This window comes from Suillus discolor, assembly GCF_016758755.1.
Source record: "Suillus discolor strain FC423 chromosome Unknown F5147scaffold_75, whole genome shotgun sequence".
Lineage (NCBI taxonomy): Eukaryota > Fungi > Basidiomycota > Agaricomycetes > Boletales > Suillaceae > Suillus > Suillus discolor.
The window spans coordinates 61,990-89,010 of record NW_024541322.1 but is presented as its reverse complement, the minus strand read 5'-3'; the positions used below and the strand labels follow the sequence as shown (position 1 = coordinate 89,010).

Below are 27,021 nucleotides of genomic sequence, written 5' to 3'. Positions count from 1 at the left end.
GCGAAGTCCGAAGCTATACAAAGCGGTGGACGGAGCGTATAGAAAAGTCAAACGCTAGTCTATCGGAAAATAGTTAAATGAACCCGGAGATTAGATCAGAGGAAAATAAAGGGCGGAAATGAAACGAGGTACGGAAAATGATTTAGTCTAACCGGAGTAGGAACATACAAAGGGATAAGGCACGGAGCCCCTTCAGTAACATTTCCCGACTTAGTCGGACAGCCAAAGGTTGAGAATCGACCCAGTGAGGCGGGCCATCCAATGTGAGCCCAAGCATAGCTGATCACGGATGGGCCCACAGCTTGGAATAGTACCATGCTGGCGGGTCGGCCAAGTGTGAGATCAATAGGATAAGCAGGCCGATCGTATTGGGATACAGGTACTGAGAGTGACGGATGGGCCCTGTATATATGTCTCGGAAGGAAGAACGGATAGGCCCAGCTGGATATTCTATATCCATGTCATCTCGGAAGGGCTCTGCTAGTGATTTTGGGCCCAAGCGCTGACCAGTAGGTTTTGTGTTGACCCAGCATATGATATCGGAAGAGCCAGCCAATCGGTTTCGGCCCAAGAGAAAATGTCGGAAGGAATGGCCGTTGGCCCAGCTGATACAGGAAGGGCCGACTGGTGATTTTTCGGCCCAGGAGAATGCGTACATGATCTCGGATGGGCCAACGGATGGGCTCGAGAAAACATGCAGTTGATGTTGGAAGGGCCGACTAGGTATGTTTTCGGCCCAGGAGAATTCTCGGAAGGACTGGCGGTTGGGCCAAGCGAGTAATTTTGGGCCCAGCATGTGATCTCGGAAGTGCGGATGGTTGGGATTTCATATCGGAAGAGCCGGCCAATCAGTTTCGGCCCAAGAGAATATGTCGGAAGGAATGGCCGTTGGCCCAGCTGATACAGGAAGGGCCGACTGGTGATTTTTCGGCCCAGGAGAATGCGTACATGATCTCGGATGGGCCAACGGATGGGCTCGAGAAAACATGCAGTTGATGTTGGAAGGGCCGACTAGGTATGTTTTCGGCCCAGGAGAATTCTCGGAAGGACTGGCGGTTGGGCCAAGCCAGTAATTTGTGGACCCAAGCGGCGACTGGTAGTCATGTGTCGTCCCGGCATACGAGCCAGCTGGTGGGCATGCGTCTGATATCGGATGGGCCGGCCGATTGTGTTTGGGGTCGGGAAATATTGTCGGGGGAAGGATTAGCGGTTCAGCCCAGCAGATCTCGGGAGGGCCGACCGCTCATTTTCGACGCATCCAGGAGAATTGCATATAATCTTGGAGAGGAGATGGTTCGGCTCAGGAGAACAAGCATTTGATATCGGAAGGGTTGGCTAGTTGTTTTCGGCCCAGGAGCACAATCAAGTGATCTTGGAAGGGCCAGCTCGTCATATGTCAATATGTATACAATGTTGGAAGGACCGACTGTTGCACCCAGCTTATTATGAGTGTGATATCGGAAGGACTGAAGGTTTAGCACAGTTGGTTATTTCACCACGGGCGTACCCCAACCGATTACACAAACGGTTGGGCCCGGCTAGTCATGATTGGCCAAGGGAATATGAATTTGGTATCGGAAATGCTGACCCTGGAGCCACCTTGGTTTTTTCATGATTCACAAAATGTGTAATTTCGGAAGGACCAATTTACCATCATACTATCGACGACGATAAGCATCTGATTTCCACTTAAGTTATGTTTCACAAAAGTCAGTTTGATATCTTTAGGCTCGGAAGACTATGCCTCTGCGCTCCACATGGGTCAGCGATGATGAGATTTGTGACATCGGCAGGCGGAAGTGATATCGGAAGGGGATGGTTTGCTGCTTATCCCCGATTAGTCTTGGAAAGGTAGACAAATGGCCGAGAATTGGTCTTCAAGGATGTGGATTGAATGAATTTCACACCAGAAGGTGTCACAAATGGAACGAACAAATGTCTGTTTGGTCCCAGCAGACCGCGATTGTTCGACCAACCAACTTCACATGTTTGTGATCGGCAGTGAGAATTAGAGATTTTGAGATCAGTGCCTATCATTTGCGGAAGCGATATCTCGGGCGACCATGTAGTTATATATATTGACATGGTACGTGAGCGACTGGTGAAAGCGGAATATTGCGAAGGAAGGGCATGAATGCAACCCGGGACGTATTCCGTTGTCAGATCCGTATGCCGGGCGTGTGGCAAACATTATTCAGCAGTCAGTAACATGACGGATGTCAATCCTAATGCAAATATGCTATTTGAACCACTTCAGGCGCATCAAGTGACGCATATCCTAACCTGCCAGGCCAATATATTATAGGAAGCAACAGTGCAGTCCATATCCACAACATACATGGCCCCGGAACCGAACTACAGAGGACGGCGACTGGGAACAGCGTAATAAAGAAAACGGTAGCTAAAAGTCCAAGATATACATATATACATTGTGAACATGGTATTATTACATAAAGTTTTCCGGAAACTTGTTGGTTTTAGATGGACCGTAAATTATCTACCGGGCATCTGAGGCGTTGAGCCTTTGCTCCAGTGCGTCTAACCGCTGGTGGAGGATATTCTCCACCGAACGCACTCTTACCTCCAAGGCGTCCACCCTCTCATTGGTGGCCAGGAGATCCAATCTCCTGCCGAGGTCGTGGATGCTCTGCAAGATGTCTCTTGCAGTTGGCTCGGGATCGGCGCGGTTTTCTGGCGCAGGCTGATCGTCCTGTGCCGGCCGACGGCTTGTGCCAACGGTTGGGACTTTGCGCATGGGCGCACCGACCGGCGGACCCAGCTGTTGCTTCTTCTCTATGATTGGATTAGTCTCAGGTTCCTCGTCGGATTTAAAAGCAAACTCACCTTCAATTACGTCGAGCTCAACCCGAGGGGGTTGGGCAAGTGATCTCTTACCCGGGGTCTTGGAGATCGCAGCGGGACGTCTTCATGCGCGTTCCGGAGTTTCTGGCCGGCTTTGATGTTGCCGCGGCCGCCTTCGCTTGCATTCTCTGCCTGACGCCGACACCGTCGATGGCACAGGTGATCTTCATGTGATCGCAGTTTGCGCATGCGAGTCGAGTGTATCCGAACTTTTTGTCCGGAAGGACAACGCAGGGTATGTCCAATTTGGTGCACTTGTCGCACTGCCGAGGATGGTAACGGACGGAATGCTTGAAAATATGTTAGTCTTAAACTCCTGCTATGTACCGATAGACTTACCTTCCATGGTGTTGCGATCTGAGAATCCTGACCCCATTCGGCAGGCTATAAAAAGAATCAGTGCCAGAATGCTACACAGAGCGCGGGTAACGCACCCTTGTCTCTACTTCAAGGAAACTCTCGTCATCCGCCGCATCCGATAAATCCGGACCAGCCGCATCCGAATCCTTGTCTGATGCTGCATTGGACTTTGCGAAAATTGAGTCAATGATTCATAGGCAAATGCGATTGAACATACCTTTACATAAATAGTCCCGGTGCAAACTTTGTCCTCGTCGGCCGACAAGAACTTCTTCTTCCTCTTCTGTCTTGGCTTTGAGGATGGAGGGTGCGACTTGGGATCATCGACATCGGTATCCTCATCTTCGGCCTTTCTCTTCTTGGTGTTACCGACCTGCGGGGCCACCATTCCGGATTTCTTCTTGGTGCCGGCCACAAAGAGATTGAATTTGACAGGGAGGTGGGGAGGGCTTTGTATGCCCGCAGCCATCGGGTCTGGCGCCGGCGATACCAGCTTGTGTTCTGCTGCCGGTGCAGCAATCAGATTGTCGAGGGATTGGCTGGCTGGAAGAGCTGGCGGTGCAGATGTCGGTGAAACGGGAGCTGCTGAAGGGACAGTGGTCGCAGATGCAGATGCAGCATCTTGAGGATCCAAGTCGGCAGGAACCTCAACTAGAGAGGGACGGCGGTAGCCCAAGGTCTTCTCGAATCTTGGATGGGTCTTGATCCTTGGGTCGTCTTCTGCGACAGAGGTCCAATCGGGGACACTCTCAAAGGTGCCAGCCTTTGAGCACTGCCGGATAATGGCGGCACAGGAGAGTAGCAGGGGAGAGAATGATGTTGCAGTCCCCGCATACAGTTTCAAATCTTTGGCCTGTGTATCATGGTCAAGTTTGTAGAAACGATTCAAAGTCGGAGAAAAATGAAACTTACCACTCGCCGGGCGATTTCATCCGAGAGCCTGAAGGTCTCTGGATCGGCTTCCTTTAACTTCATGCAACGCTTCATGAGCGATTGCACATCGATCAGGGTGGTGTTCAGGGCGTCGTTTGCCGCTTCCTGAGGCGTCATGATAAAGTGTGAAATGAAGTAATGAACGGGATGGGATGTACGGAAGGTGGGAATTTCTGAATGGGACAATGTCGCACAGCGTCCGGGTTTTATATGAATCCGTCGGTTGTGGGCAGTCCGAAAACTGTGGAGAGTCACATATGTGGTCCGGGTGTAAGACTATTGTATAGATCAACCACAGCTACCATTGGCTGAACCCAGTGGATCTACACCGGCAAAGGCCGATCCACAACTGCTTCCGGAATACAATGTACGGCTGTCCGGATATTCAAAGCACGACTTACCACCATTCATGGGTGAGAAGTGGATTAAGGCTTGTTGCGGTGGATCCAGGATTAATAAAACCACCCTTGATTGCAACAACGGACTCTCATAGAATTTGATTGCTACCATTGCTAAGGAGCCGCGTGCACCGCAACGAGCCTTAATCCACTTCTCACCCATGAATGGTGCTAAGGAGCCGCGTGCACCGCAACAAGCCTTAATCCACTTCTCACCCATGAATGGTGGTAAGTCGTGCTTTGAATATCCGGACAGCCGTACATTGTATTCCGGAAGCAGTTGTGGATCGGCCTTTGCCGGTGTAGATCCACTGGGTTCAGCCAATGGTAGCTGTGGTTGATCTATACAATAGTCTTACACCCGGACCACATATGTGACTCTCCACAGTTTTCGGACTGCCCACAACCGACGGATTCATATAAAACCCGGACGCTGTGCGACATTGTCCCATTCAGAAATTCCCACCTTCCGTACATCCCATCCCGTTCATTACTTCATTTCACACTTTATCATGACGCCTCAGGAAGCGGCAAACGACGCCCTGAACACCACCCTGATCGATGTGCAATCGCTCATGAAGCGTTGCATGAAGTTAAAGGAAGCCGATCCAGAGACCTTCAGGCTCTCGGATGAAATCGCCCGGCGAGTGGTAAGTTTCATTTTTCTCCGACTTTGAATCGTTTCTACAAACTTGACCATGATACACAGGCCAAAGATTTGAAACTGTATGCGGGGACTGCAACATCATTCTCTCCCCTGCTACTCTCCTGTGCCGCCATTATCCGGCAGTGCTCAAAGGCTGGCACCTTTGAGAGTGTCCCCGATTGGACCTCTGTCGCAGAAGACGACCCAAGGATCAAGACCCATCCAAGATTCGAGAAGACCTTGGGCTACCGCCGTCCCTCTCTAGTTGAGGTTCCTGCCGACTTGGATCCTCAAGATGCTGCATCTGCATCTGCGACCACTGTCCCTTCAGCAGCTCCCGTTTCACCGACATCTGCACCGCCAGCTCTTCCAGCCAGCCAATCCCTCGACAATCTGATTGCTGCACCGGCAGCAGAACACAAGCTGGTATCGCCGGCGCCAGACCCGATGGCTGCGGGCATACAAAGCCCTCCCCACCTCCCTGTCAAATTCAATCTCTTTGTGGCCGGCACCAAGAAGAAATCCGGAATGGTGGCCCCGCAGGTCGGTAACACCAAGAAGAGAAAGGCCGAAGATGAGGATACCGATGTCGATGATCCCAAGTCGCACCCTCCATCCTCAAAGCCAAGACAGAAGAGGAAGAAGAAGTTCTTGTCGGCCGACGAGGACAAAGTTTGCACCGGGACTATTTATGTAAAGGTATGTTCAATCGCATTTGCCTATGAATCATTGACTCAATTTTCGCAAAGTCCAATGCAGCATCAGACAAGGATTCGGATGCGGCTGGTCCGGATTTATCGGATGCGGCGGATGACGAGAGTTTCCTTGAAGTAGAGACAAGGGTGCGTTACCCGCGCTCTGTGTAGCATTCTGGCACTGATTCTTTTTATAGCCTGCCGAATGGGGTCAGGATTCTCAGATCGCAACACCATGGAAGGTAAGTCTATCGGTACATAGCAGGAGTTTAAGACTAACATATTTTCAAGCATTCCGTCCGTTACCATCCTCGGCAGTGCGACAAGTGCACCAAATTGGACATACCCTGCGTTGTCCTTCCGGACAAAAAGTTCGGATACACTCGACTCGCATGCGCAAACTGCGATCACATGAAGATCACCTGTGCCATCGACGGTGTCGGCGTCAGGCAGAGAATGCAAGCGAAGGCGGCCGCGGCAACATCAAAGCCGGCCAGAAACTCCGGAACGCGCATGAAGACGTCCCGCGCGATCTCCAAGACCCCGGGTAAGAGATCACTTGCCCAACCCCCTCGGGTTGAGCTCGACGTAATTGAAGGTGAGTTTGCTTTTAAATCCGACGAGGAACCTGAGACTAATCCAATCATAGAGAAGAAGCAACAGCTGGGTCCGCCGGTCGGTGCGCCCATGCGCAAAGTCCCAACCGTTGGCACAAGCCGTCGGCCGGCACAGGACGATCAGCCTGCGCCAGAAAACCGCGCCGATCCCGAGCCAACTGCAAGAGACATCTTGCAGAGCATCCACGACCTCGGCAGGAGATTGGATCTCCTGGCCACCAATGAGAGGGTGGACGCCTTGGAGGTAAGAGTGCGTTCGGTGGAGAATATCCTCCACCAGCGGTTAGACGCACTGGAGCAAAGGCTCAACGCCTCAGATGCCCGGTAGATAATTTACGGTCCATCTAAAACCAACAAGTTTCCGGAAAACTTTATGTAATAATACCATGTTCACAATGTATATATGTATATCTTGGACTTTTAGCTACCGTTTTCTTTATTACGCTGTTCCCAGTCGCCGTCCTCTGTAGTTCGGTTCCGGGGCCATGTATGTTGTGGATATGGACTGCACTGTTGCTTCCTATAATATATTGGCCTGGCAGGTTAGGATATGCGTCACTTTATAAGTATCATATCAAGCTGTGATACATCCAATGGCATAATGCTCCGGTTTGGATGGTTCTTGCGGTTGTGGCAAAGGCGTGAATGCAAGGTTTATCACCAGTACAGCGGATGCTACATATATTGCGTATCCCTCCGACATGAATATCAATGTCAGATCCGGATCGCCATTGATATCATTACAGTGTTCGGCTGCATACCTAGAGGTACATACCCGGCCGCCCATCAGGTATACCATCATCCGGAACATCAATATCACAAGTCACTTGGATGTCGCCTTATATCGTATAGAGAATTGTATTGATTACAACAATCTCGTGTTTACAGGAGGGCCCGGCCGACCCATTCCGTGGGCGAAATTCGGCCATTGTGGGTGGGATCAACCACTTATATTCAACCACATTTGATATTGAGGGGAGCAGAAACTATGGTACAAGCTGACATAGTCAATCCAGGACTATACGTGATGAGAAACGAGCGCAGAAATGGTAGTGCCTTGTGTACACGAGTTTCTTCATAAATTAACCATTCAGCAATCAAATCGGTACAGTATTCGAGCCTTGCGCCACAGACTCCAAAATTTACCGATGACCCTACAGAATCACAGTAGAAATACAAGTACGATATGAGCTGCCTCTGATGCCGGAACGAATCAATATCTACTCGCCCGACATACCGGGTGGTGCGCTTGAGAATCGAGAGGAAAGAGATGAGGACAACAACGAAAGTGATGCACCCGGTATTTGAGCAGCGGATGTTGACCTCCCGGAATAGTGTGCTCTTCTTATATTACCACATTCTGTCAGTCCATGAGCTGGCCTCCCTATCTGAGAGAGAGCGATATCTTCATTTCCGCTACCAGCATTTCAGGAATGTCCATGGCAGATGTGACGCATTGTCTTGTTGTGATGCTATACGTCCACCAACATGCTCCCGATGCCGATGAACGGCAACATCGTTTATATGTTTCCGAACGCTCATGGACAAATTGCCCACAGTCGACGAGGTCGCTTTCCACTGCTCGGCCGATGTGCTTAACCGTTGCTCCAGCACAGTCAATCTGACATCAAGCCGTTCCTCCACCGAGTCTAACCTCTCGTCGATCGCGTCCACCCGCTCGTTCGTAGCAAGAAGATCAAAACGCTTGCCGAGATCGTGTATGCTATGCAATATGTCCCTTGCAGATGGCTCAGGCTCCGGTGGGTTTCCGGGTGCGGATGAGCTGACTTGTGTCTCCTGGATGCATGTCGATGAATTGGCAGTTGCCGGGGCCAACGCAGGCTCCAATTGCGGCACGTTGGGTTTCGCTGGCGGATCCGGATGTGTTTTCACGAGGTCCATCGGTCGTTCCGTGATTGTATCTAGAAAATTGTGATGCGTTGATCTTCGCCAGCCCAATGGATTCAATGCTTACCGTCCAACAAATGATGTACAACCTTCTTCTCAGCACGGGAGAATCTAGTTGTTGGTTGTGCTTTCTTGGACGGGACATGTTTGGCCTGTGATTTGGCAGCCTGCAACTTGTGGGCTCGAGTCTTAGTATGTTTGGCGGGAAGGTGTACAGCAGTGTCTGTTGACTTAGCCTTTGCCTGCAACCTCTCCCGGACACCGACACCATCGATTGCGCAAGTGATCTTCATCTCGTCGCAGTTCGCGCATGCGAGTCTTGTGAAGCCGTACTTCTTATCCGGGAGGACGATACAAGGTACATCTAATTTCACGCATTTGTCACACTTCCGGGGGTGGTGACGAACGGAATACTGCACCAAATTCATTACCGGTGATTGTCACCTAAATAATCAAGCACCTACCTCTGCCGCAGTGGCAATGGTGGAATCCCTACCCCATCCGGCAGGCTGGGAGCATAAACATCACAATTCAATCACCTGAGAGACGACAACCTACCCTGGTGTCTACATCCCAGAAACCCTTATCACCGACCACGTCGGAAGACATTGCATTTGACCCTGTTGCAACTGCACTAGCCGTCGATGATGACACGTGCTGCTGTGCGTGATGCTACGGTTAGAGCTAAAGAATTGTTAGGCGTCTTCATACCTTCCGTGCCACATATATAGTTCCATGGGGCTGGGCCTCCTCTTCCTCATCTGACATAAACTTCTTCTTCCTTTTTGGTTGCCGGGATAACGGACGCGGGGCAGGCCTATGTATGATATCCGTTTCGTCGGCGACATCATCTTCCACTTGCCTTTTTTTATCATTACGATGTTGTCTGTGAGTCTGCTCCCGTGTCTTTGGGTCCCAAGTCACAACAGACTGCTCCGGTGACTTCGCGGGCGCAATTGATATGGGCAGAGGAGTGAGAGGTTCTAAGGCCTTTGTGAAAGTTGGTGAGGGAGTCAGCACAGTCGTCTCCGGCGTCCTCGCTGGCGCCGTTGATGTGGGCACCGGAATGAGCTGTTCCATGGTCTTTGTTAAAGTTGGCGGGGGGGTCAAAACAGTCTTCTCCGGCGTCCTCGCGGGCGCCGTTGACATGGGCAGAGCCGTGATCGGTTCCGAGGCCTTCGTTAAAGTTAGCGGGGGAGAATGAGGTGCCGCAGCACCAACAGTTTCCAAGGAATTCGCATGTTGAGGTTTCTCCGTGCTGGGGAGAAGCTTTACAGGAGTCTGGATATCAGCCCTGGGACTGCCTTCCAGACCGTCAAGTGATGGAAATGATACGACAGCTTGTGGTACATCCGTCTGGGCGAGAGAGGCAAGTTCATGTTCCGTCTTTTCGGAACCGGTAGGAGCTCGATAATGTATAGTCTTCTGGAAACGTGGATGATCCTTGATGCGTGGGTCATTGTCGCCGACGGTTGTCCAGTCCGGCGACGATGTAAACATGCCACCTTTAGTGTACTGCCGTACGACCACTGCGCATGACAGCAGCTGTGGAGAGAACAATGTTGCGCTCCCTCCATAGAGTTTTAAATCTTTTGCCTGAAACAAATGATGTCCGCAATCCAAAATTAACTGGACAATCAATGGTAACCGGACGTACCAAGCGCCTCGCAATCTCATCCGACAATGCCAACGCCGTCGCTGAATCGCCTTCTTTTAACTTCATACATCGTTTGATGAGGGATTGAACATCTGTCAAAGTATCATTGAGGGCAGCGTTTGCTTCTTCGGAAGGTATCATAGGAGTATGTGAAAGATGTTGGTAAGTTAGGGTAATGCTATGCGGAAGGGAAAGAGGAATGACTCTGAGAAATTTTACGAATGTCGAGATCAATACCAATTTGTCGGTTGTGGGTGTTTCCGAGACCTCGTGGCGAACGTAGAACGGCAGCATGGACCGATATCATATAATAATCACGTAATAGAAGGATTTCACCGATCATTGTCCCACGTATTTGGTTTCCACAGTCGGTGGTCCACAAATCATTGAAGGTATATCTTGGCACCTCGTCGCCTTCTCGGATTCATTTTCACACAAACATTCATGTCTGAGAGACGCGTTCGTGTTGCCACTCCAGTCTCTTCGGAGGCTGGCGACTCACTCCCTCCAGATGCTGGTGACATATGGACTAGCATCATGTTCAGTTCTAATCCCACTCAAGATCATGGTGTTGTATCAAATGATGTTGTATCGAATGACTCCCCGGTGGAGCCACGCCCCGCATTGCCCGAGGACCCCATAGATTGGTGGGGCAAGTATGTCCCTTTAGAGTCGTGGGTTCCTCCAAAACCGGATAGCATTCCAAGATTCCAAGGAATCGTCGGATTGGAATCTTATCCGATATATAAATGCAAGTGCACCATTTAACCCCTATCAGCCGGTAATGATCAAAACATTTCTTTGGCAGTATATAAATTATGTTCCGAGTTACCCCATAGCTATGAATATCGGGTTGATTCTTTAGGAAAGAGAGAGAAAAGTAAGTCGTTACCTGGATACTGGCATCGCTGAATCAACCTTGTCCCGTAGATTACGAGCGATGTTTTAATGGCGACTTTGATGAAGTCACAAGCATGCTGTCAGGTGAGTGCCATATTAAAGCCGAACACCGTTGATCTCACACTTCGTAATAGACATGTATGTTGTAGAGTTGCTCCGCACACCCAACTTTTTGACAGCCCGGTGTTCCCCATCAATGGGGGTCGTTGGCGTGTCACCGGCCGTCCAAACATCGGCAGAAGGTGCTTTGCTTCATTTTCTTATAAAACAAAACTAACTCACCGGATTAGGCTGTACAAGACCGGAAGGTAAGCTACAGCCTGGCACTCGCCATGGAGCTGATTAATTTGAACCCAACAGAAGATCCGGTACAATTGACCGCAGGAACTCACTCCTTCGATCAAGATGTCGAATCAACGCTCCTGACGTATCATCCCTATGATTGTGGATGGGATGATACCGTTTCAAATGCTTCAGTTTCACCTGAAGTATCGTCGCCGATGGATCCATACGATTGCGGATGGGAGGATGACATGAATGTGACATCCCAGGAAACAATCATGCCGTTAGAGCAAAGTAAGTATATTATTTGCGTTCAGATATCATAACTGACCTGTTGGTAGTATTAACGGATGTAAGATCAAACAGAGGTAAGTACTCACCGGGTCCCAGGAAACACCGTCATTTCACAAAACATCATAGAACATCCGACCGAATTGTCCTACCGTCTTAGCGACAACATGTTATGTGCTATGGATGCTCTGATCATCAACGAGACGGTGCCCCCGAACGAGTCATCGACCGAAGATCCATATGACTGTGGATGGGGCGATATCGTGACTGCTGCGGCCGTCCAAGCAACGGATGAAAGTGCGTGGGTCATTTACAAAGCGATATCTGAGCTGACCGGGCGTGTGAAGATATCAAAGCTAATGCAGGTAAGTGACCGGTGTACTGCCAGGGATCGGTCTTACAGGACTCCATAGATATTGTGGCCGATTCATCATCTTCCAAGGGCGAGATGATCACATCTGCTGCACCGGCAAATGATCCTTACGATGTTGGATGGGATGATTCTATGGATGACAGCGACCCCGCAGACATAGCTTCTATGGCCGATCCGTACGATTGCGGATGGCAGGATGCCACAGCTCCGGAAGATGATATTATGCCGGGAGACCCTGCAGACGATCCATACGACTGTGGGTGGGAAGATCCGATGGAGGGACCAACTACCATGCGGCTATCGGTGGACAAGACGTTCTATATGGACACGGATGTCATTGACCTTACGTCTGAATCACCCAGCCGATCGGTGGACTGGATATTCGATGAGAGGGATGTCATTGACCTCACCTCTGAATCACCCAGCCGATCGATGGACCAGACATTCGATGAGGAGACGGATGTCTTAGACCTTACGTCCACATCAGTCAACCGATCGGTGGACCGGACATTTGGTAAGGAAACGAATGCCCTTGTGCTGACGTCTACATCAGCCAATTCAGGTATGTCATTTTCACTTTCTCTATATGTTCTAATTCTGGTGGTTGCAGAGAGATCCATGTCTCCAACCGAACCCAACGCATTCCAAGAGGCAGGAGAGTCCATGCGTCGCGCGATCCGACGGCTCAACAGCATAGGACATAGTGACTGTGAGTTTTTTGCATTTCCACTCTGATTCCGGCTGACTTTCGTGTCGGACAGTCGATAGATATGTTCGCAACATTGTCGCACCAGGGGATGGACTTGTATATGACTCACGACCAGGGCTCACTTTCATGGCCAACCGGCATTTGTTTGGTGCATATGCCGAGGCAAGAGATCGGGTAACTAACCTCGGGGCTGATGTCATAAACATACATTGTTTACTTAATATTCACCGCCGGATCATGTACCCGCTAGATGCGATGATAACCAGAGTGGAGCAGCAGGGGGATAGTATGCTATGACTATAGTTCCCTATGCAATCTAATTTGTATTACCTCCCATCATGAAAAATGTGTAGAATATACACGACATATGCCCGACCGATAGAATGACTTCAAAGATATATCACAAAGTCCATTTGTCGTGACCAGATTGTGGTCCGTCAGTGAAAGCTATCGGAAGAGACACCCGCGCCCCTCTCTCCCTCCTCCCAAAAAGAGACCCACATCAATCAAGGTTTTACATAATCATTGTACCGAGAGTTGGGCTTCCGGGCACGTTTACCCGCACCGGTTTGTGACATTTTGCTCCTGGTCCGTTTCGAGGGAGACCCATCGGTAGCCTGTTCAGTAACTTGTTTCTTCCCTGCCATTTTACCAGCCTGTCTCGCAATTCCCTTGTCCTGTTCCATTGCCGCTTGACGCCTCGTCCGTTTTGTGGGAGACCTTTCCAATGATTCTTCGGCAGTCCTTTTGTGAACTTGGGTTTTTGCTGGGATAACATCAGCAGTATTGACCACCTGTGCAGGCCGTTTGACCTGTACCCCGGGTGCACTGGCTGTGCGTTCTGCGGCTGTTGCAGAAGATTCAAGCCTGACGCCTTTCCTGCCACGCTTGCGGACAGCATTCTGCGGGCGTTCTACCGCTGTCCTCATCTTGTTGGGCCAGATATTTACTGTAGCGGGCGTGCTAGGAGATGCAGGAACATCCTTATTGGTTCTTTTGCTGGTGTCGACAAACTTTCCGGGTTGCTCATCATCGCTGCTTGTGTCGTTGCTGCTACTCATGGATACCCGGCGCCTGCTCTTCCCTGTAGACTTGGTCGCTTTGTGCTGACTCGGAATCTCATCCTCGGAGTCGTCCAATCCGTCAACAGACTCAGCAGTGGTGATCGGTTGGTCGTTGACTTCATCGGCAGATGACTCAGGTCCTCTACCCTTCCGTGAACGATGCGGCAAGCTAGCTCCCTTTCTTTGAGTTGTTTTGGAACTCTGCGTTTTCTTGGTAGTTGGACGCGATGCTGATATTTCTTTGGTAGACTGCTGTTCAGGTTGCTCCCGGATCCGGTTCCGGGACTGCGACCTCTGCTTGGGTTGTCGGGTTGTTGCTGTTGGCTTCCTCACTGGTACATCAATGTCGGCTGCCAGCACCATATCCTCCTTATCATTATCCCACCAACCAATGAATTCCAATACGTGCGCTTCGCCATCCTCTTGTCGGTTGTACCAGAATTGTAGCAGCTGAGTGGCATGAACCTGCTTTAGCTTCGATGGCTCTGCAAGACTGTGGCCTTCGGGAAGATATTCCGCAGGTATGATCTCGGTGTATCTGGGTATCACATACTTCCATGGAATGGCAATTTTTGGATCTCCACAACATTTCCCTACCAACATTCAGATAACCCTCAGAGCGGGAGAGACGTCGACCTACTATAATGCCATGTTAAAAATGCCCGGATCACCGCTTTCTTCGTATCTAGATCCACAGAATCGCATGCAGGGAGCACGGGATATCCGTCATCGCCCAGCTGAAGAATATAAGTCTTGTCCTGTCGACCCTTCTTCCTGGTGACAACAGCATCGCCGTCCAAGTTACCGTCTGTTTTGTGTCAGTGTGAATCTTCAGGCATCATATAAAGGTCGTTACCGAATGCGCTCTCGGCATAGGAATCCCATTCCGGCAAAATGGTATCCCAGTTATGAGTCTTCATGAAAGAGTCTGCACCGCCATATTCATTGTTATAGTCGTGACTGTCGGAAATGTGAGAGGAGACATGGCGAAAGGATCGGATCACTCACCCGGCAACATGGATCTTACCCTCCTCATTTTTCCAGGCAGATACAATGAAGACCCTCATTCCCGCACGGTTCCACATCTCGGTTGCGAAATGATGAATCATATCATCGCCTTTTTTCCTAGCAATGTCGGCCTTGACGTCGTCCGGAACACCTTGACGGTTCCATAATTCAGCCGTCTCTTTGGCTTCTTGGAGCTCATCCGGTGACAAGGATGCAATGAGCTGGTTAAGCTGCTTGGTGTAGTGGTTGATCATCTCTTTTGTACCAGGCTTGGCTCCAGTCTCGTCCTGAATTTTTTCTAACAGTTCCTTTTTCCGGAGCGTGTCTACCACACTTCGTTCAGTCCATTTCTGCCCTATCTTGATAGGAGGTTTCGATGGCTTCCTCTTTGTCCCTTGGCTTCGGAACCATGCCTCGTAGGCCTGTGTGATATTTTAGCTGGTTTTCTCGTGACTACGACGACGACGACGGTGATGATGATGATGATGATGATGATGATGATGATGATGATGATGATGATGATGATGATGATGATGATGATGATGATGATGATGATGATGATGATGAGAGGCTCACCACTTTCCGATCCTTCAGTAGTCATATAGACATCACTGGAGCCTTCGTCCAAGCCTCGGTTGCAGCTGCTTTGGAGACCCTCTTTCGTTCCGATGGCTCAGCTGAGTCCCATTGCTCAATGTAGGACTCTAGGATTGTAACCTCCTCCTGACTCAACGGAGGCTGCTTCCTGGTGTCAGATTCAGAGGCAGAGTCGTGGTCAGTCATTATGGACTTAAGAGGATAGCAATGGAATTTAGTGATAGTGTGTGTTTGCGTGGGATTGTCAGTGAATGTAAAATATGTGCAGTAAGTTATTTGCCCTCCTTTCATTTCGGCTAGTAAGCGAGGGGTATTGGCTATTATGTGTCTACAATGTATCATGCATCTTAATTCACACAACTTCATACCAAGTTCATGGGCAAATCAAGAGTGAGGGTGTTGGCTCCACGAAGACCAGTTCAGCTAGTCGAATGGAAAGTAAAAGACACTACTCGGGGCCGGAAAGGGAAATGGTGTCCGGTCAAACGACCCCAGCCAAGTCAGTCTGCCCAATCATCCCCAACAAAGTCTCCCGCCAAACAAACTTTGAATCTTACAAACCCTCAATTTACACCGGACTTCAATTCCCATCATGCAGACTGGAGTGGTCATGACCCCATTGGTCCGCTGAACGTCTGGCTAAGGAAAAGAAAGACGAAGGTGAGCAATGTGTTTGCCATCCTGCCAAAGCTGACCAGGCTCCCAGAGCCCAAACGATTATCTCCGTGAATGGATACCTCGGAAGGACGATTACCTTCGCCTCCTCTTAGAACGGGAGGCACCGCCCACAAACAAGTCTTGCTCATTATGCGGTGTAAATTCGGTGGTGTATCGGTGTCATGATTGCCTCAGTGGATCCTATAATTTGCGCCAAATGCTGTCGACATGAGCACAGGCGATTGCCATTTCACAAGATTAGCAAATGGAACGGGAGCTTTTTTGAAGAAACATCATTAACCAAGATAGAATTGGAAATTCATCTCGGGCATGATGGGCTGCCGTGTCCGGTTCTGGAAAATGCACATGAGTGGGAGGACATGGACGAGCCTGTGTATGAACCTTCCTATGATCGCTCAGCTATACCGGAGTTGCCTTTCCTTCACGGCAAGGAATGCACAACCGTGGTTGACAAATCCGGCGTCCATTCCCTGATAATCCGGTATTGTAAATGCCCAAATGCATGTACCCCGGACAAGCAGTTATTTGCGATAGGCATGTTTCCAGCATCTTTCAGTCAGCCGAAGTCAGCATTCACGTTTTCTGTACTGGACGGCTTTCTGCTCGATAACTTAGAATGCGGAACATCAGCTATGAATTACTACAGTAAATTGAGGAGAATGACATCTAGCATATTTCCCCACTCAGTCCCGGTATGTGCAAGGTGCTGCCTGGTCATCCATGTATGAATTAACATCAAAACAGGACCGCTACAGGGAATTGATGCGGGTGGGACGGCAATGGCGTCAACTAAAACTGCTGAAATGGAACGGCTTCGCTCACGACAGAAAACAACCGGAATCAGGTGAACTTGCTCTTTTTTGCCCAGCGTGCCCTCAACCCGGCATAAATGCGCCGCAGCCGGCCGAAAGACACAGCTGATGATCCGGAATGGATATATGCGAGATCTCTGGTCATGGATGGTAATTTCAAAGCAGAACATTTGCATCCTACTCGTCCGGAAGATGAAGTATGGTTGACCGATGGCCTGTGCTTCATGGTGACCCGAGACAAATACAAGGCCCATCTAGCCGGCGCCAACGAACATGTTCAAATGTCAGAGTGCAACAACCACCGGGCTGTGAATCAAGCAAATGCTTCCCGACACAAACTGGAAGCTACAGGAATTGGTGGTTGTGCATGCGCTCGACATGGCTGTTTTGTGCCTCATTCCATTGTTGATTTCCAGAAAGGGGAAAGGTACGGTAACCGATGTCACTGGCTGTATCCTCCTTGACGTCATTAATCAGACAAATGAATATGGACTACGCTCTTTGTCATGCTTTGAGCCATCACACCAATGGACTCACACGAGCCTTAACATTCTATGACATCAACTGCCAGTATAACAAGCATTTCCGGCGTAGGGTAAATGAAAGTCCATACATGAGCATCCCTGCCGGTATGGAGATCGTACCGGGAATAGGACTGTGGCATGTCCATGGCCATCAGGACAAGTGCTATGTGAGGTATGCATCAACCTTTATTACAGGAGCAGCCAGAATAGATGGGGAGATTATGGAGACGTTATGGGCACCATTAAATATTATATCTCCTTCTGCGAGAGGGATGTCAACCCCGCACCGACAAGAATGTCTCGACTACCAAATGAACGACTCTAATTTCATGAAAATGATAAGAATGAGTTAGGACTCCCATTCTTCGCTCAATGATTGATGCTCATGATCTCCAGGTGGTTTTCTATGTCGGAAATATCGAGAGGCTGTCAAGGGAGTTTCCAAAAGCACGGCAGCATTTCAAAAGCTTCATGATGCCGCCGATCCGACCATAGTTGAAAAATGGGAAGAGCAGGATCGACAAGCACAAATACGGAGACTGGCAGATCCTTCGGCGATGGATGTTTTTGACGTGCAGCTACAAAAGGGTGTGTCACGCCGACTGTGCTTCCGAACTAAATGACCAATCGGATGTGAATAGCACCGACGCGGAAACAACAAGAGCTGGCCTTGCTGGCTCGTGTTGGCCGTGGAGGTGGGAACGCGCAATGGGGTGCCGCCACATGGATCGCATCCGGGATCACAATCGAAGAGCTGCAGATATCTTTGTTGATGGACATCAGGAGGTTGGGAAAACATCCCACCGAAACGCAGCACTTGGAGATAGGGAGACGCCGGACAAAGTTGCAAAGCCGGATTGATGAATTTACGATTGCTGCAGTCAATCATCTCGGAGAGGACTTCGATCTGGATGATGACATCAGAGATATGGAGGTTGAATTCATTGATGATTCAGAGCAAGAAGTGGACGCTGTTACCGACAGTGAACATGATTCCCATGAAGATCCGCGATGCATGGTCTTCCGCCCCGAGAATGTCATGATACCTCTTCCATCCAACATCGGCATCCATAGATGCACGGAGTTAGGCGTAGGCCACCTAGTTGGTCAGGAAATTGCACTTCGGGAAGGGCAGGCTAACGACACCCTGCAAGCAATCAGAGTACTTCTAGCCGACAAGGCTGTGCTCTTCCGCACCACCGTCCGTCCGGCAAAATCTCAGGCCAAGGTCACCAGAGCATGGACGCAGGTTCATTCGGTGGAAAGGGTCATCAGACTGCAAACTATGATTTATTCAAAATGCCAGGCGCAACTTAGCAATCTACAAGCTCATGCTCTATTGGAAAAATATCTTCGGATGGAGAAGAGTCATTTGAAGGCAAGCGCTGCAGTCGCCGATCCGAACGCCCGGGGACAGAGAAACTCCACCCTTCCGTGGTTCTGGTCTCTTGATGTACAAGGTGATTCCATTAGCAACGATTGGATGAACGAATGTGAGTGACTGTCTGAAGATCATCATGACCGAACAATAACCGAACATAGTCTATAGGGTCCATTGGCTTCGGGCAAAGGCTTTGCGCGACCGATGGTCGGAAGAACAATTGCTCATCGAATATGAAATGTGTTGGACCTTACAGTTTTTCCTCCACAAGGCAGATATGTGGCTGTCACGTATCACTCGCAACGACGATCCACTGCCAGAAGGCCACAAATGTTACGCAATTCGGCAGGCCCACATGTACCACCAATTGGCCAAACATGCACGTACAAGCTTTCTCAAAGCAAATCCGATGTTCAAGGTCATTGTTTAATTGCCGAGAGTGTGGTTTATTTTGTGAATCAGAGTAACGGTTATAAATAGCTACATTATGTTTTTTGTTGCATTCATAGACATCCCGGAATATGAGCCACATTATCGGATTTGTGGTTTCAAGCTCCGACAACACATATAAACAATGTGTCCAGGACCGGTTTCATCGCAGTTCTCCTATTACCACTCACCATGACTGACCAAACTCGCTCACTCTACGAGTCTGTCGCCGGCTCATTCTCAGTCTGGGATGCAGCCCATATATTTGAATACGCCACCTCCAGATTCACCGCTATTCATCTCGCGCAGCTGGCGGAGCCAAACCCAACAGGTTCCTATCAGTACTCGTTTGTTCAACACCTCATCTGGGAGGCAGAGGTAATTCCATGTCAAATCATGAAACCACTCTACTGATATGGACTTACAGCGTTTCGTGATACCTTTCGTCAGCAAGTGCACGGCGATGAACATCAATAGCAGCATGCCGGTCTATCTCAGCAATGTCCTGCTCCACATAACAGATTTTCAAACGGAAGACCGAAACCATCGAACACTCTTTGCGAGATTCCGGGACTGTCCGCACAACAAGGATGGTGATGCGGTGGCTCAATATCGGGTTGTTCCGCGCTACCGCTACTGCTGGTGGGGAACCACATTTCATTTCACGCCTATGCAGATGCCTCTCCGGCTCTCAGTAGCTGAGGTGAACGAGCTCACAGCCGATCACTTCAAACAGCGGGTAAGTGATGTTCAGTCTTGTCCAAATTGTAATTGCATTGACACACCATTAGCCAGCCTTAGGTTTGCTCCTACCGGAACCGATTACTCATCCGCGACTGGATGATCCGCTCATTCAACAACTTCATGTTCTACGGACTGAAGTCGCCCGGCTAGGTCTAGACCTCGGACAAATGCTGGTTGCGAAACTCGAAGCCATGGGAGCGGCGGTTGATGCAATGAACCGTCTTGAACAGCCTCTCGACGAGGTTTATGACGCCATGGCTGCCTCTCAAGCGGCAGTGGACGTGTTGGCGGAAGATTATAACAATGGCCGGATCGGAACATCTACCCGTGGAGATCCATTTCCTGAATTGCATCCCTTTGTGCGCAAATGAATGCAGCCGCAATGTCCAATAGTTACGGAAGTAAATCGACATATTTAGCAGACGAGTCTGGTATATGTACATATTACATGAGTTATGTCCGGTAGATACCTGTGTTGTACAATTTGATGACAAATGGTGTTGCCGGACACTAGAGCGTTTTGATATTACGTGTATATCATTGCTGCCGCTAGGTTTGTTACATCATAAGCTAGGAGGCTGCTCGGCAAATATTCACTTAAGACGCAACCCTTGCTGACACACCATACCCTTTGTCTACATCATGATATCCCATGAGTATTGGGCGGCCTACCATGAGAAACTGGCTGCCCTTGATCTCGACACTCACCCAACATCATTCATTCCGCAGGATTGGGCCCTCAATGCTGTCGACATAGCTAGCGAATGGGTGGAGCAACAGTTCGCGGCTCATGTTGCTGGCAGACCCCTTGTTCCTGCTCCTCTGGAACTTGATCCGGAAACAATGCTGGCATGTGGACAACTTGCGTTTGTGCTTGCAGAGGCGTATCAGCATCCCAGTGAGTTCAGCGCTATATCGTTATATAATTATCCTGACATGTGAAGTCAAACTGGATATCGATATCATCCGGTACAATGAGGCATTGACCAAACGAGAGTCGGGACTGAATGATGCTCGTGAAGAAGCTTTGTTGGCAAAGTTCCCTCCCGCCGAGCGCATTCTGTTGGATCGCCCATCGGTTGTAATCGACGCTGGTTGCAGAATTATACTTTGGTATCTGCCGGGTGCACTGAACTGGTCCCTGCAGGTGAGCTTAGGCACGCAGAGATGTCCGATCACACTGACCGACAACAAAAAGCGTGATATGTTTACTGCCACAGTCGGTATGGGCAAGCTGTTACAACAAAGCATGACCACCAGCAAGACATCGACCGGAAAGACGACGAAATGGAGGACAAACACTTCGTACTTTCACCCATCAAAAGAACCCGGTCTGATACCCGGGTGTATCAATCTTTCGCCTTGCTGGTTTCAACAGGGGCACGAGGTGAGACCCAGCTTGCCCAAATCATTGAGTACTGAACACAGGCAGTGTCAAGGCCGGCCGCCGCAGAATCCGTTGGATGGGTTTATTCCGGAAGTCTCTGCCGCCTTGAAGGGCGATAGCGGCCTGTCATCAATTATAGATATGCAGCGTCCGGCTCTCTTGTCATCGGCTGCCCTTCAGGTCATGCACCCACAACTTTACCGGGCATCAATGTCCACTCACGTGGCGCTCGGGCAGTGGGCCGCAGTGCATGGTGAAGATCAGATGTACCGCTGTCTCCAGCATTGGGCGTCAGCATATTCCGGCGCTTCAATTGTTTGTAACAGGCAATCCCCCGGTCATCGTGATCCCAAATGTCCTCCGGAAGGATTTGACATTCTCACTTGCATAGGAAGCTATAAACATGCGGTGATGAATTTGACAAACTTAGGCATCGATTTGTTATACAATCCGGGAGTCATGGTAAGTTATTCTGGCCGGCTTGTGAGGCACGGTGTCCGGGTGGGAGATGGTGACAGAATTGTGTGGGCATGGTTTATGCGGGACAGTGTGCACAACTATGCCGGAACCCCACGTACAGAGTTCGCAAAATACAGCCTGGCCGACTTTGCCACATACCACCTCGCTAGATATAATCAGGCTGATTTTGTTCGATACCGATCATGATCATGTCGGTAGTTCTTACATTGCTTTCTTAGCCTCGGTTGGTTATCAATTCTTTAGTTACTACGTTGTTGCCGGGGCATGATCCATAGGCTGATGTTTGAGCGGCTATCTGATGTAGATACTGCATTGATTGTAATGTAGGTCGACTCACAATCATTGATCCGGGAGCTTAGTTCGATGGAACACGTTCATCCGACATGGCAATTGGCCACAGCCGGTCAATTGCGTTTATATAGGGGAATATATGCAACTGTTTGGCATCGGCCCAGCAATGAACATTACCCGGATACGTTGTCAGTGCGCTTATACAAGTTCTTCATTGGCCTGGTCACTCTCGGCAGTCGATATAATTACAATTACAATCTCTACTTGTACCGTCACCCGGCATGGCACGCCTATTCATGTAGCCCGGCCATCCCTTTCACAAATTGCAATCATGTTGTCCAGTTGGTCCATGATCCGACGCTGTACATTAAGGAAATGGTGAATGGTTGCAACGTCCTCACTTAGTTCTGTCACTTTGATCACTGCGTCCGCGTATGTCCCCAGAACATTTCGGTTTGCCGTCTGCGTCACTGCTGGCGTCTGGTCTCGGTCAACCTCGTCGGTTGGCAGTATGTTGTTCAGGTAAGAATTTGCTGCCCATTGTGTTAATCGTGAGCAATGCCACATAAGGGATACTCACCATCCTCATGCCAAATACTGCGTAGGCTTCTGATGGCATGTCGCATAGAATGTTCCGCATGTTGGAAGACATTGTGTTCATTTCCTGCATGCCTGCCGGGCATACCTGCACTGCTTCAAAAGTCATCATGCAGACGTGTAGAGTACGACTTACCTACTGCATCCCATCCGCAATCATACAAATCCTCGGCCACCGATGGGTTTACATCCCCACAGTGCTGTTCTGCCATCACCGCTGTGGATGGCTTGTCGGTATCCATCGGATCACCCCATCCGCAGTCGTATTGATCCTCCGCAGAGTCATCGGTGGATATGATGTGATGATCTTTTGGATCATCCCAGCCACAGTCATAGGCATCAGCGGGTGACTCACCGGATTCCATGATCAATTGATGATCCATCGGGTCATCCCATCCACAATCATACAGATCGTCCCTGGACTTACCCGGGAGTGTGATAATTTCATCATGCATTGGATCGTCCCATCCACAATCGTAGGCATCGGCCATCGATTCACTTGAACCGGCGATGCCTACATCATGGCTAGGATGGCCCCATTGGCTGGCATATGGATCCTTCGGCGACCCCTCCGAACTTGGATTATCCCATGCAAGGTCCTGCGGATCCCGGTCGTTTCTTCCGGTGATGTCGGCAGTGAATCCCGGTGGTGAGACCATGTGTACCGTAATGTCAGAGGTCCGCATGCTTTCCAGAAGATACATATCTTTAGACGTTTAGAAAAGCAAAGTCGATCGAAATAAATGGGAGGCTCACCGGACAGCATGCTTCTGATTTTGTCCCAGTGGCCATTGAAGCACAGCTCGTATGCTAAGTCACAACATCTGGTGAGTGAAATTCAGGAGTATGGACACCATCAGCTTACCTTGATCTCTTTTTGCGATGGGGTCATCTGTGTTTTCATAGCCGGCTGGAAATTCATTCTCCAAGTTATATTCTGTTGTTGCAAGTTTGTTAGTATACCGGCTCAGAATGGGGCATGCTTACTTTTAAAACGTGGATAGTCCGCCAATCCGACTACTCCTTTGAACTTTGATTTTCTCAGCTTAGGAGGAGTCCATGACTCTAATGGTACATATGCACCCCACCAGGCGATGGGATCTTTGTCCAGAGGAAGGCGTAGCGCTGCCGGACTGTCTCTGTCGACATTGCTCCCATATATGGAGAACATGGAGGGGGTACTGCCAATATATGGCTGTTCGGGAATAACAAACCGAACTTTTCTTGGTATCATCATGGTTTGGTTTGAAAAAGATTCGAGGAGGATAAACAAACAATCCGACGAGTGGCACCGTGTCGCAACTGTGGACCTTTGAACAATGGTGGACGCTGTCATGATCTTACGTCATCATATCCATGTTCTTCACATTGCACGACACTCGGGAAGAGCCACAAACTGACGTCTGGATATAAATCCCGACCCGTGTGCAAATTTTTCAAAGTCACCTTTCTGTCCCTTCCGTATACTATCTCACCCGTTACCCTACAACAAAGTTTTAACACTGGCGGCTGTGCAATTGTTGATGAAGCGGTGCATGATGTTGCGGCAAGGCGATCCAGAGGCATTAAAACTATCGGATGAGATCGCCAGACGGCTTGTGAGTGTAGTTTGTTGCTACAATGTTATTACTTTCATTAATATGAACGCCTTTGACAAAGGCAAATGACTTGAAGCGTCATGCAGGGATTGCAACTTCGTTGTCCCCGGAACTATTGTCATGTGCAGCCGTTGTGAGAGACTGCTCAAAGGGTGGCGTCTTTCAGACTTCGCCGGATTGGGGGTCTGTTACTGACAAGGATCCGAGAATTAAGGGTCACCCGCGGTTCAACAAGACAATCAATTACCGACCTATCGTCGGCATTGAGAGTCCTGATCTTCCTGACGCTCAGACTCCAACAGCAATAACAAGAATATCCTCCTCTTCCTCCTCCTCTGGAACTTCGGCACTGGTCTCATTGACAACACCACCCGTCGCGGCTGCATCTACTTCGGTCCCTCCTCCCGGTGACATAGACCGTTCGAGCATATCCGCCGCACCGGCAATAGAACTGTCGCCATTGTCACCGTCCCCATTCTCAAAGGCATTGGAACCTCTGACCCCCCTTCCTGTGTCAGCTCCAATCCCGCTGAAATACAACCTTTTTGTGCCAGGCATTAAGAATGCGGTGAATGCAATTCCAAAGGGCGGCAATGGTAAGAAGAGACGGGCGGAAGATGACCAACCGATAGAGGCTAAATTAGTTGACAACTCGACTTCCCGGTCACGGAAGTCTGTTCCGAAGAGGAAAAGGGTAATGTCGGCTGATGAAGACAATGAAACTACCAACCCAGTTCTGATGCAGGTGAGTTCCGCGTCTTTCGTTCGGCATAGCTGACCCACCACATGACTATATTCCCTAAGGTGGTACCATCACAGAGCATCACCGAAGAGGATTTGGCATCGGCACGTTCGCATCACTCGGAAGGCACAGATGATAGAGGTTTCTGGGATGCAGAAAGCAGGGTAAGTGTTTTTATTGGGCAAACTGCAGATGTTGACTCGGATGTTTATCAGCCTGTTGAATGGGGCCAGGACTCTGCTATCGCCACGGCAGTGAAGGTAACCTTATTATTATTTGCATGAAATCTCATTGACGCTAAGATGTTTGAAGTATTCCGTTCGTCATCACCCACAGAAATGCGACAAGTGCACCAAATTGGGTGTGGCCTGTCTTGTCCTCCCGGATAAGAAGTTCGGATGCATTCGACTTGCCTGCGCTAATTGCGATGATATGAAGATCACATGTGCGATCAACGGAGTCGGCGTCCGAGAAAGAATGCAGGCAAAGGCAAAGGCAAAGGCAAAGGCCACAGCGGCAGGTGACGCCCACCCTGTCAGACGATCTAAGTCACGTGCCCCCAAGTCCCGAGTTGTGAACAATACTCCGGTAAATACCCGGTCCCGGCAGATCTTGATACCGCCGGCGCTGTCCTCTTTGGATGTTGAGCCTAACAACATTGAACACGGAGGTGAATATTTTCATTCCACAGTTGGTACTTGAACTGAAACTTATCAAGACTCCGCACTGGATGCTAACCCAATGTCTATTGATATTCCACCGGTTCACACAGAGGTTCAACCGATGCCTACGATGCGCCCATCGGTGCAAGCCGAGGCGGAAACGCCGCGCAGCCCGAGCCAACTGCGAGGGATATCCTCCAGAGCATCCAGGACCTTGGAAGGCGGCTTGATCTTCTCGCCACCAGCGAAAGGGTCGATGAGTTGGATGCAAGACTCGGTTCGGTGGAAGATGTCTTTGGGCGGCGATTGAATGCACTTGAGCAACGTCTCAATTCATCTGATACAGAATGGAGAGCAATGTCAGCTTCTGTTGGCCATTTAACCATTGCTCTTCGGGATCATAAAGATGATCTTACTGCACATCGTTCCTGGATCAACACTACCGCTTATGCCCCCCCAAGTCATGCAAATGCACACCTGCCGGCCTGGCTCGCTCAGAGTGACGAAGACCCGCACATCTCAGCAATCGGCCGACAGTGGACTCATGCGTGGGATGCGTCCGTGATGACGGGTGTTCAAGGGCATGTCGGTACCTCAGCATCTGCTGTGCTCGTTACGGAAACCGTCGATTCCATGGTCCCGGCAGCGGATGTATCGCCAGACACCTCTAGCGATCTCTCAACGATATCCGATGATTAAATACTTATTATTGGATCTTGATGGACAGTGATGATGTCATGTCTTTACTTAGTTTTGATTGCATTCATTTGGTGCTCCTACATACCGACCATATTAAATGGGATCCTGTATTGGAAGGTGTGTGACGTTAATAGTTAGCCTGGGCCAGGAAGATCAATTTGAATATTGTGTTAGCGTTCCAGAACTAAGTCGTCTGAGTATCAAGGTGTGATATATCCAACGGCATAATGCTCTGGTTCGGATGGTTCTTGCGCTTGTGGCACACGCATGAATGCAAGGTTTGTCACTCCCGACTACGGCCCAGCGGATGCTATATGTACTGCGTATTCATCCGACATGAATATTCACGTCAGATCAGGATCTGATATTATTCGGTTGCATGCTGTGAGGCACATATCCATCTATTAGCTATACCAGCATCCGGAACATAAGTATCACAAGCCGCTGGCATGTCGCCCTATATTTAGAGAATGGTAATGATTATGACAATCTCGTGCTTATAGCAGGGCCCGGCAGACCCATGCCGTCAGCATGAATATGAACGTCAAATCCGGATCGGCATTGATATATCATTACAGAGTTCGGTTGCAAATATGTGGTGCTAGACGCCCGATATTACTCACAATCTTGTGTTATGTAGTGTAGAAGTTTGATGGGTAGACCTACTTGCACAGTATACACAGATGGAATAAAGAAT

The 27,021-nt window shown here is 49.5% G+C and overlaps 11 protein-coding genes across 11 annotated transcripts; 7 read left to right on the top strand and 4 right to left on the bottom strand.

The window, feature by feature from the left end:
• Positions 1–2,497: 2,497 nt before the first annotated feature.
• On the bottom strand, positions 2,498–4,272 carry F5147DRAFT_778731 (uncharacterized protein; the record flags this gene model as incomplete). The annotated part of the gene is made up of 7 exons (XM_041442173.1): positions 2,498–2,793; positions 2,845–2,924; positions 3,073–3,152; positions 3,202–3,246; positions 3,297–3,389; positions 3,440–4,075; positions 4,135–4,272. The coding sequence occupies 7 exons, from the start codon at positions 4,270–4,272 to the stop codon at positions 2,498–2,500; spliced, it is 1,368 nt and encodes a 455-aa protein (XP_041287795.1).
• Positions 4,273–5,065: 793 nt separating this feature from the next.
• F5147DRAFT_656927 (uncharacterized protein) lies at positions 5,066–7,682 on the top strand (the record flags this gene model as incomplete). The annotated part of the gene is made up of 10 exons (XM_041434171.1): positions 5,066–5,203; positions 5,263–5,898; positions 5,949–6,041; positions 6,092–6,136; positions 6,213–6,492; positions 6,544–6,761; positions 6,966–6,998; positions 7,230–7,301; positions 7,400–7,441; positions 7,623–7,682. 10 exons carry the CDS (start codon positions 5,066–5,068, stop codon positions 7,680–7,682), a joined length of 1,617 nt encoding a protein of 538 aa, XP_041287794.1.
• A 245-nt stretch (positions 7,683–7,927) lies between these two features.
• Positions 7,928–10,370, bottom strand: F5147DRAFT_778729 (uncharacterized protein; the record flags this gene model as incomplete). The annotated part of the gene is made up of 6 exons (XM_041442172.1): positions 7,928–8,433; positions 8,487–8,832; positions 8,884–8,928; positions 8,978–9,091; positions 9,131–10,015; positions 10,077–10,370. The coding sequence occupies 6 exons, from the start codon at positions 10,368–10,370 to the stop codon at positions 7,928–7,930; spliced, it is 2,190 nt and encodes a 729-aa protein (XP_041287793.1).
• A 150-nt stretch (positions 10,371–10,520) lies between these two features.
• On the top strand, positions 10,521–12,928 carry F5147DRAFT_778728 (uncharacterized protein; the record flags this gene model as incomplete). Its single annotated transcript, XM_041442171.1, has 12 exons — positions 10,521–10,732; positions 10,916–10,956; positions 11,007–11,060; positions 11,111–11,218; positions 11,267–11,284; positions 11,337–11,552; positions 11,600–11,626; positions 11,679–11,846; positions 11,897–11,914; positions 11,963–12,484; positions 12,533–12,631; positions 12,684–12,928. 12 exons carry the CDS (start codon positions 10,521–10,523, stop codon positions 12,926–12,928), a joined length of 1,728 nt encoding a protein of 575 aa, XP_041287792.1.
• Positions 12,929–13,137: 209 nt separating this feature from the next.
• Positions 13,138–15,486, bottom strand: F5147DRAFT_656924 (uncharacterized protein; the record flags this gene model as incomplete). Its single annotated transcript, XM_041434170.1, has 5 exons — positions 13,138–14,288; positions 14,336–14,503; positions 14,552–14,655; positions 14,704–15,125; positions 15,316–15,486. The coding sequence occupies 5 exons, from the start codon at positions 15,484–15,486 to the stop codon at positions 13,138–13,140; spliced, it is 2,016 nt and encodes a 671-aa protein (XP_041287791.1).
• A 653-nt stretch (positions 15,487–16,139) lies between these two features.
• F5147DRAFT_747748 (uncharacterized protein) lies at positions 16,140–18,815 on the top strand (the record flags this gene model as incomplete). Its single annotated transcript, XM_041439980.1, has 6 exons — positions 16,140–16,670; positions 16,723–16,847; positions 16,879–17,217; positions 17,268–17,662; positions 17,711–17,902; positions 17,956–18,815. The coding sequence occupies 6 exons, from the start codon at positions 16,140–16,142 to the stop codon at positions 18,813–18,815; spliced, it is 2,442 nt and encodes an 813-aa protein (XP_041287790.1).
• A 40-nt stretch (positions 18,816–18,855) lies between these two features.
• Positions 18,856–19,125, top strand: F5147DRAFT_584678 (uncharacterized protein; the record flags this gene model as incomplete). The annotated part of the gene is made up of 1 exon (XM_041431806.1): positions 18,856–19,125. A coding segment is annotated over one exon (270 nt), but the record flags the coding sequence as incomplete, so codon positions are not given.
• Positions 19,126–19,316: 191 nt separating this feature from the next.
• Positions 19,317–20,239, top strand: F5147DRAFT_778725 (uncharacterized protein; the record flags this gene model as incomplete). The annotated part of the gene is made up of 3 exons (XM_041442170.1): positions 19,317–19,502; positions 19,552–19,863; positions 19,916–20,239. 3 exons carry the CDS (start codon positions 19,317–19,319, stop codon positions 20,237–20,239), a joined length of 822 nt encoding a protein of 273 aa, XP_041287788.1.
• An 878-nt stretch (positions 20,240–21,117) lies between these two features.
• F5147DRAFT_584661 (uncharacterized protein) lies at positions 21,118–21,921 on the top strand (the record flags this gene model as incomplete). Its single annotated transcript, XM_041431804.1, has 2 exons — positions 21,118–21,255; positions 21,322–21,921. 2 exons carry the CDS (start codon positions 21,118–21,120, stop codon positions 21,919–21,921), a joined length of 738 nt encoding a protein of 245 aa, XP_041287787.1.
• A 399-nt stretch (positions 21,922–22,320) lies between these two features.
• Positions 22,321–23,860, bottom strand: F5147DRAFT_656921 (uncharacterized protein; the record flags this gene model as incomplete). The annotated part of the gene is made up of 7 exons (XM_041434169.1): positions 22,321–22,559; positions 22,607–22,711; positions 22,760–22,930; positions 22,979–23,329; positions 23,380–23,433; positions 23,489–23,560; positions 23,611–23,860. 7 exons carry the CDS (start codon positions 23,858–23,860, stop codon positions 22,321–22,323), a joined length of 1,242 nt encoding a protein of 413 aa, XP_041287786.1.
• A 301-nt stretch (positions 23,861–24,161) lies between these two features.
• On the top strand, positions 24,162–26,324 carry F5147DRAFT_656920 (uncharacterized protein; the record flags this gene model as incomplete). Its single annotated transcript, XM_041434168.1, has 7 exons — positions 24,162–24,221; positions 24,283–24,966; positions 24,996–25,127; positions 25,179–25,223; positions 25,276–25,633; positions 25,682–25,706; positions 25,736–26,324. The coding sequence occupies 7 exons, from the start codon at positions 24,162–24,164 to the stop codon at positions 26,322–26,324; spliced, it is 1,893 nt and encodes a 630-aa protein (XP_041287785.1).
• Positions 26,325–27,021: the final 697 nt, after the last annotated feature.